This window comes from Heterodontus francisci, chromosome 5, assembly GCF_036365525.1.
Source record: "Heterodontus francisci isolate sHetFra1 chromosome 5, sHetFra1.hap1, whole genome shotgun sequence".
NCBI lineage: Eukaryota > Metazoa > Chordata > Chondrichthyes > Heterodontiformes > Heterodontidae > Heterodontus > Heterodontus francisci.
In genome coordinates this window covers 66089050-66111060 of record NC_090375.1, presented here as the reverse complement: position 1 = coordinate 66111060, position 22011 = coordinate 66089050, and the positions used below count along the sequence as shown (strand labels likewise).

General features: G+C 44.1%; 2 protein-coding genes across 4 annotated transcripts in view; both read right to left on the bottom strand.

Moving 5' to 3' along the window:
* nagpa (N-acetylglucosamine-1-phosphodiester alpha-N-acetylglucosaminidase) overlaps nucleotides 1-22011 on the bottom strand; it is a 154808-nt gene that overhangs the window by 19086 nt on the left and 113711 nt on the right. For 2 of the 3 annotated variants that reach the window (XM_068031564.1, XM_068031565.1), the window contains one exon: nucleotides 16889-17017. In XM_068031564.1, the coding sequence (XP_067887665.1) occupies nucleotides 16889-17017 (129 nt within the window). Of the gene's footprint in view, nucleotides 1-899; nucleotides 1066-16888; nucleotides 17018-22011 lie in introns of those variants that run through there. The other variant, XM_068031566.1, reaches the window with a different exon arrangement.
* The window catches only part of ccne2 (cyclin E2), a 266305-nt gene that overhangs the window by 196301 nt on the left and 47993 nt on the right, over nucleotides 1-22011 (bottom strand). The gene's annotated exons all lie outside the window — the stretch shown is intronic.

Genomic DNA, 22011 nt, shown 5'->3' with positions numbered 1-22011 from the left:
TCTCCCGGAGATGGTGACGGGTTGGTGGCGTTGGTGAGGGGTGGTGGTGTTGGTTAGGATGGTAGGGCAGGAGGTCCTCCCAGTTTGGGGGGGGGGCAGCCATCACAGCCAGGGGGGGCCCTGGATTGCCATGAAAGGAGGGATCCCCCCAACCACTGACCCCGCTAGGAGGCTGCCAGGCTTTACCTGGCAGGGTCTCTCCAGGGTGGTTGTGGAGGCATGAAAAGGCCCTCAAGTGTCCACTAAATTGGCTTGGAGAGGGAAGGACGTCCTCAGCCTTCCCCGCCCTAGAAAAAATGCAGGAGGCCCTGGTAATGTCAGCACCCCTGCCATTTTGTCTGTCCCCCCTGCCCACCTCCAAGGGCGAACAAAACCCTGCCCATAGTCTGCAGCGACAGGTCTACACTTCCAAATCAGGCAGTTTATTAATCATCAGTGTCCTGGAGTACTGCGGACCTTCCTGGCTCCACTGACAGTTGAATCGCTTCCAATCTTCCATCTCTGATCATCGGATCTGGGATCCAACTTAAGTAGGAGTTAGGGGTGACCACATTATGTCTGTGGATTCTTGAACAGAGCTGATGGATGACCTTTAGTGGAGTGATAATAGTGCAGCAGATGACCTATGAGCGAAGAAGGGCATCATCAACTGCTTAGGCTACAAAGCACAGGCTGTTATCTGGAATCAACTGTAAATCAAAAAGTTGCCTGCAGAATTATGCATATGACACGTCTTCCAAATACAGTAATTAAAAGAATTATGTAGGAAGGAGTAAAAACATCCTTGGGATTAGCTTTCTGGGACAAAAACTACGTGGGAAGGGACTGATTTTTTTGTCACTCCAGGGCACCCTTGCTTGTCAGGAGGTGGCAGTAAAATAGCTGAAGGAAATAATAACCTTGTCAGTCACTGGCATGTTTGCTGCAGATATCCTTGCAACTGATGAGAAAGTGTCTCCATGCTGATCAGCTGTCTGCAGGCCCTGGTGTACTTGGTTATCTTGATATTCAAGGGTTTTGACATTTCCATAGGATAGGAACAAAGGCAAATAAGGTGGGGTAGCTCTGTAAATAAAGGATGATACAAGTACAGTTTTTTTTTAAATATTCATTTATGGGATGTGGGCGTCACTGGATCCCTAATTGCCCTGGAGAAGGTGGTGGTCCTGAGAAATGATCTTGGATCAGAAGATCAAGAGGTAGAATCAGTTTGGGTGGAGATAAGAAATATCAAGGGAAAGAAGTCACTGGTAGGAGTAGTTTATAGGCCTAACCGTAGCTACACTGTAGGACAGAATATAAGTCAAGAAATAATGGAGGTTTGTAAAAAAAGGTACTGCAATAATATTGGGCGATTTTAATCTTTGCACTGATTGCCAATTTGATTTGTCCAAAGGTAGCCTCGTGGACAAGCTCAGTGTGTATTCGGGGTAGTTTCTTAGATCAATACAATGTGGAACCAACCAAGGAAACAGGCTATTTTAGACTTGGTAATTTTTAATGCGCAGGATTAATGAATGATCTCATATCAAGGGATCTTCTCGGGAAGAGTGATCATAACAGTATTGAATTTCACATTCAGTTTAAAGGTGAGAATCTTGGGTCTGAAATTAGTGTCTTCAACTTAAATAAAGGCAATTACAAAGATATGAAGAGTGTGGCTAAAGTGGACTGAGAAAATAAGTTAAAAGGTAAGATGGGAGATAAGCAGTTGCAGATATTTAAGCAGATATTTCATAACTCTCAACAAAGATATGTTCCACTGAGAAAGAAAGACTCAGAGGATGAACCATCCGTGGCTAAGTAAGTTAAGGATGGTATCAAATTGAAAAGAAAGATGTACAATGCTGCAAAGATTAGTGGTAAGGCAGAATATTGGGAAAATTTTAGAAACCAACAAAGGATGACTAAAAGAGGGGGGGAATTAGAATATGAGAGTAAACTAGCAAGAAATATGAGAAGACAATAAAAACTTCTACAAGTATATATGCGAGTAGCTAAAGTAAATGTTGGTCCCTTAGAAGAGACGAGGGAATTAATAATGGGAAACAAGGAAATTTCAGAGACTTTGAACAATTATTTTATATCTGTCTTCATGGTACAAGACATTTAAAAACATCCCAATAATAAATTGAAAATCAAGGTGCCAAAGAGAGGGAGGAACTTAAAACAATCACTAGAGAAAAGTACCAGGAAAACTAATGGGACTAAAGGTTGACAAGTTGCCTGGACCTGATCCGAGGGTGTTATTTGGTTGCATTGGTTGTAATCTTCTAAAATTCCCTAGATTCTGGCAAGGTCCCAGAGGATTGGAAAACCGGAAATGTAACACCCCTATTCAAGAAAGGAGGGAGACAGAAAGCAGGAAACTATAGGCCAGTTAGCCTAACATCTGTCATTGGGAAAGTGCTGGCATCCATCATTAAGGAAGTAGTAGGAAGACATTTAGAAAATCATTATAAAACCATGTTAACTCTGCTTGATTGTATGAAAGGAAAATTGTGCTTGACAAATTTATTAGCGTTCTTTGAGGATGTAATAAGCAGGGTGGATAAAGGGGATGATTATAGGATTGGGCAACAGGAAACAGAGAGTTGGGATAAATGGGTCATTTTCTGGTTGGCAAGCTGTAACCACTGGGGTTCCACAGGGATCAGTGCTGGGGCCTCAACTATTTACAATCTGTGTTAATGACTAGGATGAATGGACAGAATGTACTGTAGCCAAATTTGCTGATGATACAAAGATGGTTGGGAAAGGAAATTGTGAGGAGGACATAGGGTGTCCGCAAAGGGAAAAGATAGGTTAAATGAGTGAGCAAAAATGTGGCAGGTGGAGTATAATGTGGGCAAATGTGAGGCAATCCACTTTGGTCGAAGAATACAAAAGAAGATTATTTAAATAGAGAAACACTACAGAATACTGTGGTATAGAGGGATCTGGGGGTCATCGTACATGAATCACAAACAGTTTGCATGCAGGTACAGTAAGTAATTTGGAAGACAAATGGAATGTTAGCCTTTATTGCAAGGGGGATGGAATATAAAAGTAGGGAAGTCTTGTTACAACTGTACAGAGCATTGTACATCTAGAGTACTGTGTACAGTTTTGGGATACTTATTTATGGAGGGATATACTTGCATTGGAGGCAGTTCAGAGAAGGCTCACGAGGCTGATTCCTGGGATAAAGGTGTTGTCATGAGGAAAAGTTGAGTAGGTTGGGCCTATACTCATTGCAGTTTAGAAGAATGAGAAATGATCATATTGACACATATAAGATTATATATAACATATTATAATACGTATTACATTCGGCGAAGGTTTACCAAACTAATTCCTGGGATGGAGGGATTGTCCTATGAGAAAAGATTAAATAGACTGGGTCTTTATTCTCTGGAGTTTAGAAGAATGAGAGGCGATCTCATTTAAACATAAAATTCTTACAGGGCTCAACAGGTTTCCTCCTGAAGTCTCCAGCATCACAGACGCCAGACTTCAGCTAATTCAATTCACTCCGCGTGATATCAAGAAATGACTGAAGGTACTGGATACCGCAAAGGCTATGAGCCCTGACAATATTCCGGCAATAGTACCAAAGACCTGTGCTCCAGAACTTGCCGCGCCCCTAGCCAAGCTGTTCTAGTACAGCTACAACACTGGCATCTACCCTGCAATGTGGAAAATTGCCCAAGTATGTCCTGTACACAAAAAGCAGGACAAGTCCAACCCGGCCAAGTACTGCCCCATCAGCCTGCTCTCAATTATCAGTAAAGTGATGGAAGGTGTCATCAACAGTGCCATCAAGTGGCACTTGCTTAGCAATAACCTGCTCAGTGACACAGTTTGGGTTCCGCCAGGATCACTCAGCTCCTGAACTCATTACAGCCTTGATTCAAACATGGACAAAAGAGCTGAGCCCAAGAGGTGAGATGAGAATGACTGCCCTTGACATCAAGGCAGCATTTGACTGAGTATGACATCAAGGAGCCCTAGCAAAACTGGAGTCAATGGGAATCGGGGAAAACTCTCCGCTGGTTGGAGTCATACCTAGCACAAAGGAAGATGGCTGTGGTTGTTGGAGGTCAATCATCTGAGCTCCAGGACATCACTGCAAGAGTTCCTCAGGGTAGTGGCCTAGGCCCAACCATCTTCAACTGCTTCATCAATGACCTTCCTTCAGTCATAAGGTCAGAAATGGGTATGTTCGCTGATGATTGCACAATGTTCAGCACCATTTGCGACTCCTCCGATACTGAAGCAGTCCGTGTAGAAATGCAGCAAGACCGGGACAATATCCGGGCTTGGACTCATAAGTGGCAAGTCACATTCACGCCACACAAGTGCCAGGCAATGACCATCTCCAACAAGAGAGAATCTAACCATCTCTCCTTGATATTCAATGGCGTTACCATCGCTGAATCCCCCACTATCAACATCCTAGGGGCTACCATTGACCAGAAACTGAACTGGAGTAGCCATACAAATACCGTGGCTACAAGAGCAGGTCAGAGTCTGGGAATCCTGCGGCGAGTAACTCACCTCCTGACTCCCCAAAGCCTGTCCACCATCTACAAAGCACAAATCAGGAGTGTGATGGAATACTCTCCATTTGCCTGGATGGGTGCAGCTCCAACAACACACAAGAAGCTGGACGCCATCCAGGACAAAGCAGCCCACTTGATTGGCACCCCATCCACAAACATTCAGTCCCTCCACCACCGACGCACAGTGGCAGCAGTGTGTACCATCTACAAGATGCACTGCAGCAACGCACCAAGGCTCCTTGGGCAGCACCTTCCAAACCTGCGACCTCTACCAACTACAAGGACAAGGGCAGCAAATACATGGGAACCACCTGCAAGTTCCCCTTCAAGTCACACATCATCCTGACTTGGAACTATATTGCCATTCCTTCACTGTCACTGTGTCAAAATCCTGGAACTCCCTTCCTAACAGCACTGTGGGTGTACCTACCCCACATGAACTGCAGTGGTTCATGAAGGCAGCTCACCACCACCTTCTCAAGGGCAATTAGGGATGGGCAATAAGTGCTGGCCTGGCCAGTGATGACCTCATCGCATGAATGAATTAAAAAAACATGCAGGAAGGATGTTTCTCCTGGTTGGGGAATCTAGAACCAGCGGACGCCGTCTCAAAATAAGGGGCAGGCCATTTAGGGCTGAGATGAGGAGGAATTTCTTTACTCAGATGGCTGTGAATCGTTCTAATTCTTTACCCGAGGGTTGTGGATGCTCAATCGTTGAATACATTTAAGGCTGTGATAAGGTACTTAAAGTAATTAGGAGAGCAAAGAGAGGGCACGAAAAAAAACTGGCGGTCGAGATAGATGGACATCCCAAGGTGTTTTATAAGTATATTAAGGGCAAGATGATAACCAGGGAAGGAGTGGGTCCCATTGGGGACCAAAGTGGCAATCTGTGTTAGGAGCCGGAGGATGTGGGTGAGGTTTTAAGTGATTACTTTTCATCTGTGTTCACTATGGAGAAGGACGATGTGTGTGTAGAGATCAGGGAGGGGGATTGTGATATACTTGAACAAATTAGCATTGAAAGGGAGGAGGTATTAGCGGTTTTAGCAGGCTTAAAAGTGGATAAATCCCCAGGCTCATATGAGATGTATCCCAGGCTGCTATGTGAGGCAAGGGAGGAGATTGCAGTGGCTCTGACACAAATTTTCAAATCCTCTCTGGCCACAGCAGATGTGCCAGAGGACTGGAGGACAGCGAATGTAGTACCATTATTCAAGAAGAGCAGCAGGGATAGACCAGGTAATTATAGGCCAGTGAGTCTAAGATCAGTGGTAGGGAAACTATTGGAAAAAATTCTGAAGGATAGGATTAATCTCTACGTGGAGAGGCAGGGATTAATCAAGGATAGTCAGCATGGCTTTGTCAGGAGAAGATCATGCCTAACAAATTTGAATTTTTAGAGGAGGTGACTAGGTGTGTAGATGAGGGCAATTGATGTAGTCTACATGGATTTCAGTAAGGCATTTGATAAGGTCGCGTATGGGAGATTTGTCAAGAAGGTAAGAGCCCATGGGATCCAGGGAAATCTGGCAAATTGGATCCATAATTGGCTTAGTGGCAGGAGGCAGAGGGTTGCTTTTGCGAGTGGAGGCCTGTGACCAGTGGTGTACCGCAGGGATCGGTGCTGGGACCCTTATTGTTTGTAGTGTACATTAATGAGTTAGACTCGAATATAGGAAGTATGATGAGTAAGTTTGCAGATGACACAAAAATTGGCGTCGTAAATAGCAAGGAGCAAAGCCTTAGATTACAGGACGATATAGATGGGCTGGTAAGATGGGCAGAGCAGTGGCAAATGGAATTTAATTCTGAGAAGTGTGAGGTGATGCATTTTGGGAGGTCTAACAAGGCAAGTGAATATACAATGGATGGTAGGACCCGAGGAAGTACAGAAGGTCAGAGGGACCTTGGTGTACTTGTCGATAGATCACTGAAGGCAGCAGCACAGGTAGATAAGCTGGTTAGGAAGGCATATTGGATACTTGCCTTTATTAGCCGAGGCACTGAATATAAGAGCAGGGCGGTTATGATGGAGCTGTATATAACGTTAGTTAGGCCCCTGCTAGAGTACTGTGTACAGTTCTGGTCACCACACTATTGGAAGGATGTGATTGCACTGGAGAGGGTGCAGAGGAGATTCATTAGGCTTATGCCTGGGCTGGAGCATTTCAGTTATGAAGAGAGAATGGATCGGTTAGGGTTGTTTTCCTTAGAGCAAAGAAGGCCGAGAGGGGACCTGATTGAGGTATACAAATTTATGAGGGACATAGATAGGAATAAACTTTTTCCATTAGCGGAGGTGTCAATAACCAGGGGGCATAGATTTAAGGTAAGAGGTTTAGAGGGATCTGAGGAAAGATTTTTTCACCCAGAGGGTGGTTGGAATCTGGAACACACTGCCTGAGGGGGTGGTAGAAGCAGTAACCCTCATAACATTTTAGTAGTATTTAAATGAGCACTTGAAACCCCATAGCATACAAGGCTACGGGCCAAGTGCTGGAAAATGGGATTAGAATAGATAGGTGCCTGATGGCTGGCGCAGACATGGAGGTCCGAAGGGCCTGTTTCTGTGCTGTATAACTCTTTGACTCTAAGATTCTGAGGGAGCTTGACAGGGTAGATGCCAAGAGGATGTTTCTCCTCGTGAGGGGCACAGTTTCAGAATAAGGGGTTGCCTATTTATGATGGAGGAATTTCTTCTCTGGCGTTGCTGCATTTATTGCCCATCCCCAATTGCTCTGCAGAAGGTGGTGGTGAGCTGCCAGCTTGAACCATTGCAGTCCTTGGGATGTAGGTACTGTTAAGAAGGGATTTCCAGGTCAGGACCCAGCGACAGTGAAGGAACAGCAATATGGTTCCAAATCAGGAAGTTGTGTGGCTTGGATGGGAACTTGTAGATGGTGGTGCTCCCATGCATCTGTTGTCCTTGTAGGTGTTAGAGGTCACGGGTTTGGAAGGAGACTTGGTGAGTTGCTGCAGTGCATCCTGTAGATGGAACAAACTGCTGCCACTGTGTGTTCGTGGTGAAAGTCGTGAATGTTGAAGGTGGTGGACGGGGTGCCAATCACGCGGGCTGCTTTGTTTTGAACGGTGTCGAGCTTCTTAAGTGTTGTTGGAGCTGCATCTATCCAGGCAAGTGGAGAGTATTCCATCATACTCCTGACTTGTGCCTTGTCGATGGCGGACAGGCATTGGGGAGACAGGAGGTCAGTTACTCGCTGCAGAATTCCTAGCCCGACCTGCTCTTGTAGCCACAACATTTATGCGGCTGGTCCAGTTCAGTTTCTGGTCAATGGTAACCCCCAGGATATTGATAGTGGGGGAAATCAGCAATGGTAATGCCATTGAATATCAAGGGGAGATGGTTAGATTCCCTCTTGTTTGAGATGTCATTGCCTGCCACTTGTGGCACAAATGTTGCTTATCACTCATCAGCCCAATTCCCTTGCTTTTTTCACTTTCTCTCTAAAATTCAAGTCTAAGTCTTTCCAATTCTATTGCTTTTACTTTCTCCTGGTGAAGCTCAAGTTTTTCCAGTGCTATGGCTATTTCTTTTTCTACTTCAAGTGTTTTTGTTTCTAGCTGAATTTTGGCTAATTCCACTGCATTGCTTTCTGACTTAGTACCTTCATGTTCCTCGTCGCCTTTTACTTCCAGATGTTGGGCTATTAGGTCAATTATCACTGCTTTTTTGGCATCACATTTCAATTCTAACTCCAATTCTGCCTCCAATTCTTTTAGTTTATTGTTAAAGTTATGAAGTCACTGAGGGAAACATTCTCCTTACCCAGAAACTCTGCAGCACCTACTAATGCCATTATAATGGTATAGACTGTACTTATTGTACAAGAAATCTGGTTCCTTTTATTTTTGTAATTTCCATTAGATTTGTATCCCAACATTAAGCTCCTATTAATATGATCCCAGACGTGAGAGCAATTAATATGATGCCAGACACATGACCTTAATTTGTGTTATCCCAGAGACTAGCAATTAATATGATTCCAAACGCAAGCCCTCCAAATTAATCGGATTCTGATCCCAGACGTGAGCCACCTAATTAAATATGATCTGACTGCAGACTAACCCCCAATTAAAATGTATGTTACGACCGCGCAGGACAAAGCCCCCAATTAAAATATGATTCCGATCGCAGTGGGAGCAACGCAATTCAGTCCCATCACTTCACAGGTCACATATTTCTTTCAGCTTTCCAAAATGGGGAAAGAAGCCAACTTGAACAATCTAGTAACTCCCAAATGAAGTGAACCAAACCAGGTATCTTTAGCTATCAACAAATTAACTATTTAAAAAAACAGCTAAACACCAAGATAAGCCAATATCTAAAGATCTTAGAACTTATTTAAAAATCTCTCTCCCACATTTGCATACATATACTCTTAAATTAGCTGACTGAAAAAATAGAAAAAGTCTTCGCAAATCACGTTCCTGTCGAATGGTTTTCCAATACAACACAGTCAAAGTTTATTTGCAATCATCCAAGATCTGATGGAAACACAAGGTCCTTCCAAACTTAGGGGTTTAACAGTTCAGCTGCTGTAGTATTAAACTTTTATCCCCCAGCGATGAACGTAGAAGATATCAATAATTTGTTGCGAAAGAAAAAGATTTTTATTTTTTATGGAATTAATTTGGTTTGAAGTTTTGTAGAATTTTGGGAGAAATAAAACAGCTTTTCCTCCTTCAGTTTAAATTTTCTCAGAGCTCTGTCTGCTTAAAACCTGTTTTTGTCTGCTAATTTAAAAGTCAAAACTGTAACACTAAATATTGTGTTCTCTCTCTGTGGCTGTTGCTTGACAACCAGAATGCACTCTGGCTCACTGAGCCTCCAGAACTTTCTTAAAGATGCACTGATCTTTTTACTGTCTTAAAGGTGCACCGCAATACTTCAGGAGAGAAAAACATACACAGGACCGTGACAGAAATTTCTCATCCCTGAAATTATCAGTCAAGGACCTCCAAATTTTCTATTACAGATACTGGTGTCCATGTACAGATACGTTACTGACCCCTGGTGAAGGTACTCCCACAGTACTGTTAGAGAGGGAATTCCAGGATTCTGACCCAGCACAAATGAAGCAACGGTAATATATTTTCAAGTCAGGGTGGTGAGCGACTTGGAGGAGAACTTGCAGGTGGTAGTGTTCCAGTGTGCTTGTTGTCTTTGTTCTTTTAGGCGGTGTAAGTCGCGGGTTTGGAAGGTACTGTGGAAGCAGCCTTGGCAAGTTGCTGCAGTGATACACATAGCACCCACAGTATGTTGGTGATGGAGGGAGTGAATGTTTGAAGTGGTGGATGGGGTGTCAATCAAGCAGGCTGCTTTGTCCTAGATGTTGAGCTCCTTCCTTGAGTATTGTTGGGGCCACACTCATCTAGGTAAGTGCAAAGTAGTTCATAACACCCATGACCTCTAGTTTGTGGATGGTGGAAGTCTTTTGGAAGTCAGGAGCTGAGTCATTAGCTGCAGAATACCCAGCTTCTGACTTGCTCTTGCAACCACAAAACCTCTGAACTCCACTGCCTCTTCCTGGGTGCTATTAAATGCCAGCTACTTAGCTTTGGTGTGGTTTATCATGCTATGCATCCTGGGTTTTAAAGCAGTACAAGACAAAAACAGAATACATAAAGGATCACATAATTGAGATGACAATTTAGTTTTTATTGAAAAACACAGTATTGTGGAATTTGCTTCCCAATATGCCAATGAAAATTGCACATTTAATAACAATTTGATTTATTCAGTCATCCCAATATTACAAGCTGCTTTATAAGATTCATTATTGATATAATGAAGTGCATCCTGAGAAGCGATCTGTGCAAATTTCCTGATGATCACATAATTGCTGTTAGTCACACTTTATCAACAATTTATAATGTGACAATGTCCCAAAACACTTCACGAGCATTATGGGGAGATTGTAGCATAGTGGTAATCTCGCTGAAACTAATCCAGAGGCCCAGGCTAATGTCCTGGGGGCATAGGTTCAAATACCACCATGGCAGCTGGTGGCATTTAATTTCAATTAATTAATTATTATCTCAAATTGAAAGTTAGTCTGAGCAATGGTGCCATGAATCATCAACTGTCATTATAAACTCACCTGGTTCACTAATATCCTTTAGGGAAGGAAATCTGCAGTCCTTACCTGATCTGGCCTACATGTGACTGTTGACCCACAGCAACATGGTTGACTCTTTACTGCTCTCTGAAATGCCTTAGCAAGCCACTCAGTTGTCAAGGGCAATTAGGAATGGGCAACAAATGCTGGCCTTGCCAACAACGCCCTTGTCCCAAGAAAGAATGACACCGAGCCACAAAAGGAGATATTAGCTAAGATGATCAAAGGCTTGAACAAAGAAGTAGGCTTTAAGGAATGTCTTAAAGGAAGGAGAGGTGGCAAGGTGGACAGGTATAGGGAGGGTATTCCAGAGCCTGGGGCCTAAGCAACTGAAGGCACAGCTACCAATGGTGGAATGGTTAAAATCAGGGATGCACAAGAGGCCAGAATTAGAAGAGCACAGATATATGGGAGGGTTGTGGGTCTGGAGGAGATTACAGAGAAAGGGAGGGGTGACACCATAGAGGGATTTGAAAACAAGGATGAAAATTTTTAAATCAAGAGGTTGCTTGACTGGGACCCAACGTAAGTCAGCATGCACAGGGATAATAGGAGACTTGCTGCGAGTTCAGACATGGACAGCAGAGTTTTGGGATGACCTCAAGTTTATGGACAGTAGAATGTGGGAGACCAGCCAGGAGTGTATGGGAATAGTCAAGTCTAGAGGTAGCAAAGGCATGAATGAGGGTTTCAGCAGATAAGCTAAGACAGGGACCAAGTCAGACGATGTTATGGAGGTGGAAATAGGCAGTCTTAGTAATGGCACAAATGAGGTCAGAAGCTCATCGCGGGGGCAAATGTGACACCAAGTTTGCGAACAGACTGGCTTAATCTCAGACTATTGCCAGGGAGAGGGAATGGAGCTTGGAGCGGAGACCGAAAACGGGTTCAGTCTTCCCAATATTTAATTAGAGGAAATTTCTGCTCATCCGGCATTGGATGGTGGATAAAGAGTCTGATAATTTAGCAACAGTGGAGGAGTCAAGAGAAATAGTGGTGAAATACAGCTGAGCGTCGTCACCATACATGTGGAAACTAATGCTGCGCTTTCGGATGAGGTGGCTTAGGGGCAGCATGTAGATGAGAAAAAGGAGGGGGCCAAGGATAGATCGTTTGGGGACACCAGAGGTAACACTGCGGGAGCAGGAAGAGAAGTCATGGCAAGTGATTCTATGGCTGCGATTTAGATAGATGAGAATGGAACTAGGTGAGAGCAGTCCCACTCAGCTGGACGACAGTGGAGGCGCGTTGGAGGACGATGGTACAGCCAGGCATGTCAGTGGCTGCAGACAGGCTGAGAAGGACGAGAAGGGAAAGTTTACCTTTGTCACAGTCACATGGGATGTAATTTGTGACTTTGATAAGAGCTGTTGCAGGGGCAGAAACCTGATTGGAGAGATTCACACATGGAGTTCTGGGAAAGCTGGGAATGGATTTGAAAAACAACACATTCAAAGACTTTGGAGAGGAAAGGGAGATTGGAGATGGGACAGTAGTTTGTAAGGGCAGTGGAGTCAGTTGATTTTTTTGAGGAGAGGGGTGATGACAGCAGATTTAAACAGAGAGGGGACAACATCTGAAGGGAGAGAACCATTTACGCTATCGGCTAACACGAGGACCAGAACGGGAAGTCAGGTGATCAGCAGTTTCGTGGGAACAGGATCGAGGAAACAAGAGGTAGGTCTCATGGACAAGAAGATCTGAGGGCAAAAGGGAAGATAGGATTAAAAAAACTAGAGAAAGATGTAAGTTTAGGACTAGGGCAGGGAGAGCATTGTTGGAAGTTTGACCAGGTTTTTTTCCCCAAAAATATACTTTATTCATAAAAATCTGTAAAAATGCATTATAAAACAGTTCAAAACAGCACCAAGTTGACATTCCAAAAAGTGCAAAGGAAATCAGTTTTCTTTGATACAAGAGTGAGTTGCCTCACAACCCTTCCATTTTACATGCCATGTACATTTTACAGCAAACCCATATCTGGTGTATACAGCCCGAGGGGTTTCCCATGGGTCCAGCCCCTCAGTGGTCTTTCCCCATTGAGCCTCTGCAGTGGCTGCCCCAAGTTTTAATGCGTCCCACAGCACTTAGTCCTGGACCTTGGAATGTGCCAGTCTGCAACACTCGGTCGTGGACAACTCTGTGCTGGAAGACCAGCAAGTTTCGGGCAGACCAAAGAGCGTCTTTCACTGAATTGATGATCCTCTAGCAGCAGTTGGTGTTTATCTCGGTGTACGTCCCTGGGAACAGCCCATACAGCACAGACTCCTGGTTACAGAGCTGCTTGGGATGAATCTCGACAAAAACCACTGCATCTCTTTCTACACCTACTTTACAAAGACACATTCCAGAAGAAGATGGACACCTCGACGGCAGCGTGTGGAGGGGCTGAGACACCGGGCGTGCAGGATCTGACAGGGAGAACCCTTCTCACCACAGCCAAACTACATCTTGGTGCTTGTTTGAAAGTTCTGGATGAGGCATTCTGTCAAATGACTTTGGCGGTCTGCTCAGGGAACCAACCGACCGGATCCACCATCTCCTTTTCCCGTAGGGCCTTGAGGACATTCCGTGCAGACCACTGCCTGATGGATTGGTGGTCAAAGGTGTTTTCCCGCAGAAACTTTCCCATGAAGGATAGGTGGTACGGCACGGTCCAACTGGATGGAGCGTTCCGTGGCAATTTGACCAGACCCATCCTTCGCAACACCGGGGAGAGATAGAACCACAGCACGTAGTGACACTTGGTGTTTGCGTACTGGGGATCTATGCACAGCTTGATACAACCGCACACGAAAGTGGTCACCAGGATGAGGGTGACTTTGGGTACATTTTTCCCACCCTTATCCAGACGTTTGAACATCGTGTCCCTCCGGACCGGTCCATTTTAGATCTCCAGATAAAGCAGAAAATGGCTCGGGTGAGCGCCACGGCGCAGGAGTGGGGTATGGGCCAGACTTGCGCCACATACAGCAACATGAGCGTCTCGCACCTGATGATCAGGTTCTTGACCGCAATGGAGAGAGATCGCTGCTCCCACATGCTCAGTCTGTTGTGCACCCTGGCTACTCGCTCCTTCCAGGTTTTGGCACATGCCCCGGCCCTTCTGAACCATATCCCCAGCACCTTCAGGTAGTCTGACCTGACGGTGAAAGGGACAAAGGATCGGTTGGCCCAGTTCCCAAAGAACATGGCCTCACTCTTGCCGTGGTTGACTTTGGCTCCCGAGGCCAGTTCGAACTGGTTGCAGATGCTCATCAGACTGCACACAGACAGCTGGTCCGAGCAGAAGACGGCGATGTCATCCATGTACAGGGAGGTTTTAACCTGAGTGCCTCCACTGCCTGGGATTGTCACCTCTCTTATGCCCGCATCCTTCCTAAAAGACTCAGCAAAAGGTTCAATACAGCAAAAAAAGACAGGGGAGAGGGGACAGCCCTGTCAGACTCCAGATTGGATCTGGGGGCCTTTATCTTCCAGCTCCTTTGAGTTCTGCCGCTTCTTTTGCAGGTGCTGTCGTTCGGCCCTTCCTCATCCAGCGAGCAGGAGCTGCTGTAGTCTGTCTCAGATGGTAGCCTCCTCTTGCCAATGGTTTGGGTGGTGGCCTGTTCCATTTTTGGAGGTTTTTTCTTTGTGGTTTTCCTTTGTACCACCTGCCACTGACCTGTTTGCTCATCTGCTGCCTCCTCCTCCATTGATTCTGTCTGTAGAGGGGGGGGTTTCTGGGGACGGGATAAATGTTGGGTCACTGGTTTCAGCTGCCTCCTCTTTCTTCTCCTTCTCAGGCAGACTTTCCTCACTGTGCAGAGGGTTGCTCGTCTCCTTCCCAGCACCAGATGCATTTGCCATTCCTTGGACCTTGCTGCCTGAGCATAACTGAGACAGTGTTTGGGGCAGGTTTTGTAGAGGTGACCTGCCTCATCGCACAGGTTGCAGCATTGCTTACAGTCCTTGGTCTGATGGCTTTCCTTCTTGCAGATGACTGTTTGGCCAGGTGGGCTAGTAGAAGGGAGACACACGACAGAGGCAGCTGATCGGATCTCGACCTTAATGACAAAAGTCTGTGAGCTCCTCACACTTATTGGTGGAGGTGAGGATGGAAGGGACATGGGAGAGGGGTTTAAGACGACAGTTTGCAGTGCAAAGAAGCCAGGGGTTATCTTTGCATTCAAGGATTATTTTGGAACAGCGAGTAGTTTTAGCAGACGAGAGCAGGACCAGATGATAGTATTTTAAATGGTCCTGCCAAATAGGGCAGTGAATAGCTAAACCAGTTTTCCACCATATCCTTTCAAGTCTGCATCCCTTGGACTTAAGTGAGCAGAGATGAGTGCTGTACCAGGGGAATGGCCAGACGTGAGAAACATCTTTTTATTGGGACTAGGCCATCAATGGTGGAGGTGAGGGTGCAGCTGAACAAATAAGTAGCTGCAGAAATTGTGACAAACAGAGGGGCAAGGGCTAGATAGTTAAGATTTTGAAAGTACAGTTGAATTGAATAGGGGGATAGATTTTTCAAGGAATGTATGCAGAATGAAGTAGGGTTGGGGGGTGGAAGGCCGAATGACACAAGGAAGTGATCAGAGATGACCTTATCTGTAATTGATAGGATGGGACCAGCAAGATCACTTGAGATGGCAAGGTCAAGTAGGTGGCCATGAATATAGGTTGGGAAGTTTACATGCTTGGAGAGATTTAGGGAGGATAAGAGAGCAGTGAACTCAGATGAGAGAGAACATGAGGAGTTGAGATATAGGCATAGAGAAGAAAAGCAGGAAAGTTATACTGAACCTTTATAAAGGTCTGGTTCGGCACCAAATAGAGTATTCTGTCCAGTTCTGGTCACCACACTTTAGGAAGAATGAGAGTGTTCTTGAGAGAGTGCAGAGGAGATTTACCAGAACAGTTCCAGGAATGAGGGGATTTTAGTTACAAGGTTAGGTTGAAAAAGTTGGGGTTGTTCTCCCTGAAGCAAAGGGGATTGAGGGGAGATTTGCTTGAGGTGTACAAGATTATGACAGACTTCGATAAGTTAGTCAAGGAAAAACTGTTCCCATTAACTGATGGTACAAGGACTAGGGGACATAGATTGAAGGTTTTGGGCTTCAATGCAGGGGGAATGTGCGGAAGAATTCTTTTTTAAAAACGCAGTGAGTGGTAATGACCTGGAAGTCGCTGACCAAGAGGGTGGAAGCGGAGACAGTGATTTCAAAAGGAAATAAACTTGCAGAGCTACAGGGATCGAGCGTGGGTGTGGGACTGACTGGATTGTTCCACGGAAAGCCAGCATGGACTCGATGGGACAAATGGCCTCCTGCTATGCCGTAAATGACACTGACAAAGTTGGAGGACACCATAAAATCCAGAAGCAGCAGAGGTGTATTCTTCAGCTCAAGTAGGTGATATGCTGGCCAGGAACAGACTGAAGCAAAAAAAAAAACTATCACCAGTAACCAGTCACAGGTGATGTCTCTCAATCACAGCAGTGGTGGAGGAAGTGCAGTAAACGGATCAAAGTTACTTCAAATAGTGCAAAGGAGCAGCAAATCAGAGACAGAAGTTGGGTCTAACTTAACCCAAATATCCCAAACGCTAACAAAATTCAGTGTTATACTTGCAGCTCATGGTTTATATTCAAATTTGTCCACTCTAATTCAAATTTCTTCCACCTCATTTGCAAATTTTATTTGTTAATTTTCAAATAGAGCAGAAATTTAAAAGTTGAAAGCTATGCCTAAACACAGACAACTTCTTAAACAACTATTGCAACGACTGATGTAATTAAATACAGTCTGTAAGTTCATTTAACTGTTCACTAAATAATTTACTTTTCATACTTCCTACTTTGGCAGCAACTGCCTCTGAAGCTCACCGTTTCCATACCTCTTGAACCCTGGTCACTAATTATCCACTGGGCACTGCAGCAAGGCAAACAGGCATAAAATTTACAAGCAATCGAGAGAAGGCTGATGTTGCACCCAGGGTGGGAGAAAAGGGTTTTTATCTTTGAGGCAATCTGATACTGAGCTTAGCTGTTCCGACTAGCGTTAGCCAGTCTGGCTTGGATTACAGTGAATAATCACCTGGTCAAGATGTTGGTCACAAGAGACTTAATGGTAGGGAAAACATTCCTAAGATAGCATCATGGCTTATGTGGTTTCATACAATCAGAGTTTAATTTCCAATTCTTCAAACTCACCCTGTTCACAGAAGTCTCCATGATAACCAGGCAGACAGTTGCAGGTACCATGTGTATGATCACAAATTCCACCATTTACGCAGTGACATTTTTGGCTACACCCATCGCCATAGAAACCAACAGGGCATTCTGTTGGGAAAAGAAATGAGCATAATTGCTGAAAATTAAACGTTGTTTATAATATTCTTGCAGTGTACCATTGTCAACAAGAGTAAACAGTTCTACATTCAATATATTGACATTTAATAAGGGAAAGGTTTACCATGGAAAATCTTACAGTAATAAAACAAAAACATGTAAAGATTTATACTGAATTACATGCCCAGAATTTAAAGCAGCCAACCAGTTCCTTGACATAATATTTTGAATGTTTAGTTTCATACTTTGTCCAGTTCATCACTTTCCCCCAGTGCAAGATGTACAACATATGGGCCTCAAGTGCTGGCAATTCAGTCTTCTAAGCTGATCAAATTCAGTCCTATTTGAGCTTGTATTTCTTATTTGGTCATGTTCATATCTGTGGGCCTAGAGGTTTAGACATGACTGTTCTTGGTGTTCAAGATGGCTCCTGAGCAGTCAGTTCCCTAGGGAGCTCCTCACTGCGCATGTCTGTCCATGGCCATTTGTTGCCCTTCCCCTCTCACCAATCCTCTCTTTCACTGATTCTAACAGTGGGGGTGCATTTTAGCCCAAACTTTAAGTTCACTATTGGTTTAAAAGGCCACTCGTTCGTTCAAACTCGATCCCCCAACCCTACCTTGTGAACCCTGGATAAAGATCTGGAAAAGATCTGGACTTGGATTTTTTCTCAAGCTTGGCTTGAAATTCCTGGACTTGTCTGGACATCAAGACCACATTTCCGTGCTGAACTACACTGGAATAAACCGTAAGACTCTGCTTCGGTCAATGATCTGCTGCTCTTTGCTTTGATAACTTTGGAAAAGATCTGGAAAAAAAAAAAATCTAGATCTTCTCTCAAACTTGGCTTTAAATTCCTAGTCTTCTCGTGACATCAAGAACACATTTCTGCTCTGGTCTACGCTAGCTATACCATAAGGCCCAACTTCTGTCTGCGATCAGCTGCTCTTTTGCAACTTACAAAGAAATGTCTATCAGTTGACAGCCCTTTCCACACGATTGCTGTGACTGAGAGACTTCAGTCTCCTGCTGAACCTCTGACTTGCCACTGGTTATAGTGGTTTTTCAGCCTCAGTCTGTTCCTGGCCAGAAAATCACTCAACTAGGCCAAAGAATAAACTGCTACTGGATTTTATGGTGTCCTCCAATTTTGCCATTATCTTTCTGATCACTCAACTGACTCTATACAATACCTGCATCCACATTCACAAGAAAATATCTCCATGAGTGAATCCTCTGATACTCTATTCTCAAATAGTTTCTGGATTTCACACGCTACACCTGCACCGAGCTCAGACGTTTTGTTTATGTTCCATGCCAACTCCACCCTACCAATATTATTATCCCACCATGGACCTCTGACTTTAATATCCTAACAACTTCCTATTATCTCCCATCTATTTCCAGTTTATTCTCAGGTTTTTATGTACCCTAATGTTTATGTAACCAGTCCTTCCTAGCAGTACTGTGGGTGTACCTATATCAGATGGACTGCAGTGGTTCAAGGTGGCAGCTCACCACCACCTTCTCGAGGGCAATTAGGGATGAGCAGCAAAGGGATGACACTCAATCACTGAAAGAATTTTTGCAACTTGAGCTTTCCCCGAGTCCACTCACATGTGCATTCTGGCTGCTGCTCAGGACATGAGCCCATCACTCTATCTTCTGTTTTCTCTTTACCCCTCCGAGACCACTTTTTTCTATCGTCATACCACCTTTCAATTCTCCCCCTCAGGTATTCTCTCCTCCCAATTCACTATTCCAACCCACACTTTCCTGCTCTCTTGCTGCCTTCCCAGACTTAACTCCCTCTTAGAGAAGCCTACAGCTTCTCTCCGTGCCAACATCCTCGCAGAGAGATTTGCTATTGCAGTTGGGGAGGGTTTAAACCATCTTTTCAGGGGGATGGGAAGCGGAGGGGTAGTTCAAACTGGAAAGAGGTAAAGCTGGTAACAGGAAATAGAAAAGTAGCAAGTGACATTAGAAGCAGGCGAAACAAAGGCGAGCATCAACTAGGCTTAGAAGGCAGAATGCCAAGACAAGGTTAAGGGCACTCTACCTGAAAGCACACAGCATTTGCAACAAGGTAGATGATTTAAAGGCCCAAATAGAGGTACATGGGTATGATCTAATTGCCATCACAGAAACGTGGCTACAGGGTGACCAAGACTGGGAACTGAATATTCAAGGATATTCGACATTCAGGAAGGACAGGCAAAAAGAAAAAAAGAGGTGGTGTTGCGCTGATAATAAGGGATGGGATCAGTACATTAGTAAGGGAGGATCTCAGAATCAGAAGAACAAAATGTAGAACCTGTTTGGGTGGAGCTAAGAAACAGCAAGGGACGGCAAACATTGGTAGGAGTTGTTTAAAGGCCAAACAGTAGTGGTAGTGTGGGGCATGGCATTAATCAGATTAGAGAAGCATGTAGCATAAGTAATACAGAATCATGGGTGATTTCAATCTGCACATAGACTGGGTAAACCTAATGAGCACTAATGCTGTGGAGGATGGGTTCCGGAGTGTGTTAGGGATCGTTTTCTAGAGCAGTATGTTGAGGAACAGGCTATTTTAGATCTAGTGTTATGTAATGAGAAAGGACTAATTAATAATCTTGTTCTAAAAGAACCTTTAGGGATGACTGACCATAATATGATAGAATTTGACATTATGTTTGAAAGTGAGGTCGTTCAATCTGAAGCCAGGTTGTTAAATTTGAACAAAGGAAATTATGAAGGTATAAAGGAGCAAATTGGCTGAGGTGGACTGGAAAAATACTTTAAAAAGGTATGACAGTACATAGGCAATGGATAGTCTTTAAAGAATTATTAATAGTTTACAGCAACTATACATTCCTTCAAGGCACAAAAACCACAAAAGTAAAGACAGTCAACTGTGGATAACAAAGGAAGTTAAGGATTGTATAAGATTAAAAGAAAAGGCCTATAAAGTTGCCAGAAATATCTGTAAACCTGAGGATTGGGAGGATTTTAGAATATAACAAAGGAGGATGAAGAAACTGATAAAGGAAGAATAGAATATGAATGTAAACCAGCAAAAAATATTAAAACGGATTGTAAAAGCTTCTATAGGTATATAAAAAGGAAACGCTTGGCTAAGACATGGGCGGCACAGTGGCGCAGTGGTTAGCACCGCAGCCTCAGCTCCAGCGACTCGGGTTCAGTTCTGGGTACTGCCTGTGTGGAGTTTGCAAGTTCTTCGTGTTTGCGTGGATTTTCGCCGGGCGCTCCGGTTTCCTCCCACAGCCAAAAACTTGCAGGTTGATAGGTAAATTGGCCATTGTAAATTGCCCCTAGTGTAGGTAGGTGGTAGGAGAATGTTGGGGATGTGGCAGAGAATATGGGGTTAATGCAGGATTAGTATAAATGGGTGGTTGTTGGTCGGCACAGACTCGGTGGGCCGAAGGGCCTGTTTCAGTGCTGTATCTCTAAATAAAATAAAAATAAAATAAATAAAGACAAATGTGGGTCCATTACAGGCAGAGTCAGGAGAATTTATAATGGAGAATAGAAAAAGGCATTTGATTACTTTGTGTCTGTCTTCAGAGGAAGATAGAAAAAATCTCCCAGAATTAGAGATAAGGGGGAAAATAAGGAATTGATGGAAATTAGTAAGAAACTTACATTGGAGAAATTAATGGGCTTAAGGTTGATAAGTCCCTAGGAACTGCTATTCTACATCGCAGAGTACTGAAAGAGGTAGCTATGGAGATAGTGGATGAATTGGTGATCGTCTTCCAAAATTCTATAGATTCTGGAGCAGTTACTGCAGATTGGAAGGCCGCAAATGTCACCCCACTATTTAAGAAGGGAGGGAGAGAGAAAACAGGGAATTACAGACCCGTTAGCCTTATATCAGTCATTGGGAAATTGCTAGAATCTGTTCTAAAGGATATGATAAATGGGGACACTTGGATAATAATGATCTGATTGGGCATAATCACCATGGATTTAAGAATGGGAAATCATGTTTGTCAAACCTGTTAGAGTTTTTGAGGATCTTACTAACAGAATTGACAAAGGGGAGTCAGTGGACGTGGTATACTTTGATTTTCAGAAGGCTTTTCATGAAGTCCCCCACAGAGGTTAGCAAAACTAAAGCACATGGGATAGGAGGTAATATACTGGCATGGATTAAGGATTGGTTAGCAGCAGAAAGCAGAGAGTAGGAATAAACGAGTCATTCTCACGTTGGCAGGTTGTGACTAGTGGGTTACCGCAGGGATCAGTGCTTGGGCCCCAGCTGTTCACAATATATATCAATGACTTGGATGTGGGGACCAAATGTAGTATTTCCAAGTTCGCGGATGACAAAACTAGGTGGGAATGTGTGTTGTGAGGAAGATGCAAAGCAGCTTTAAACGGATTTGGACAGACTTAGTAAATGGGCAAGAACATGGCAGATCGAATAAAATGTGGAGGTTATCCACTTTGGCAGGAGGAACAGATGTGATTACTTCTTAAATGGTAAACGATTAGAAACTGTAGATGTACAAAGGGATCTGGGTGTTCTTGTCAATAAGTCACTGAAAGCTAACATGCAGGTGCAGCAAGCAATTAAGAAGGCTAATGATACCGCAAGAGGATTTGAGTACAGTAGTGAAGTCTTGCTTCAATTGTGTAGAACCTTGGTTAGACTGCACCTGAGAGTACTGTGCGCAGTTTTGGTCCCCTTACCTTGGGAAGGATATTACAGTCATAGAGGGAATGCACCAAAGGGTTCACCAGACTTGTTCCCACGATGGCAGGACTGTCCTATGAAGAGAGATTAGGGAAACTGGGCCTGTATACTCTGGAGTTTCAAAGAATGAGAGGTGATCTCATTGAAACCTACAAAATACTTAAAGGGATAGACCGGGTAGATGCAGGTAAGATGTTTCCCCTGGTTGGGGAGTCTAAAACCAGGGGGCACAATTTCAAAATAAGGGGGAAGCCACTTAGCACAGAGATGAGAAATTTCTTTC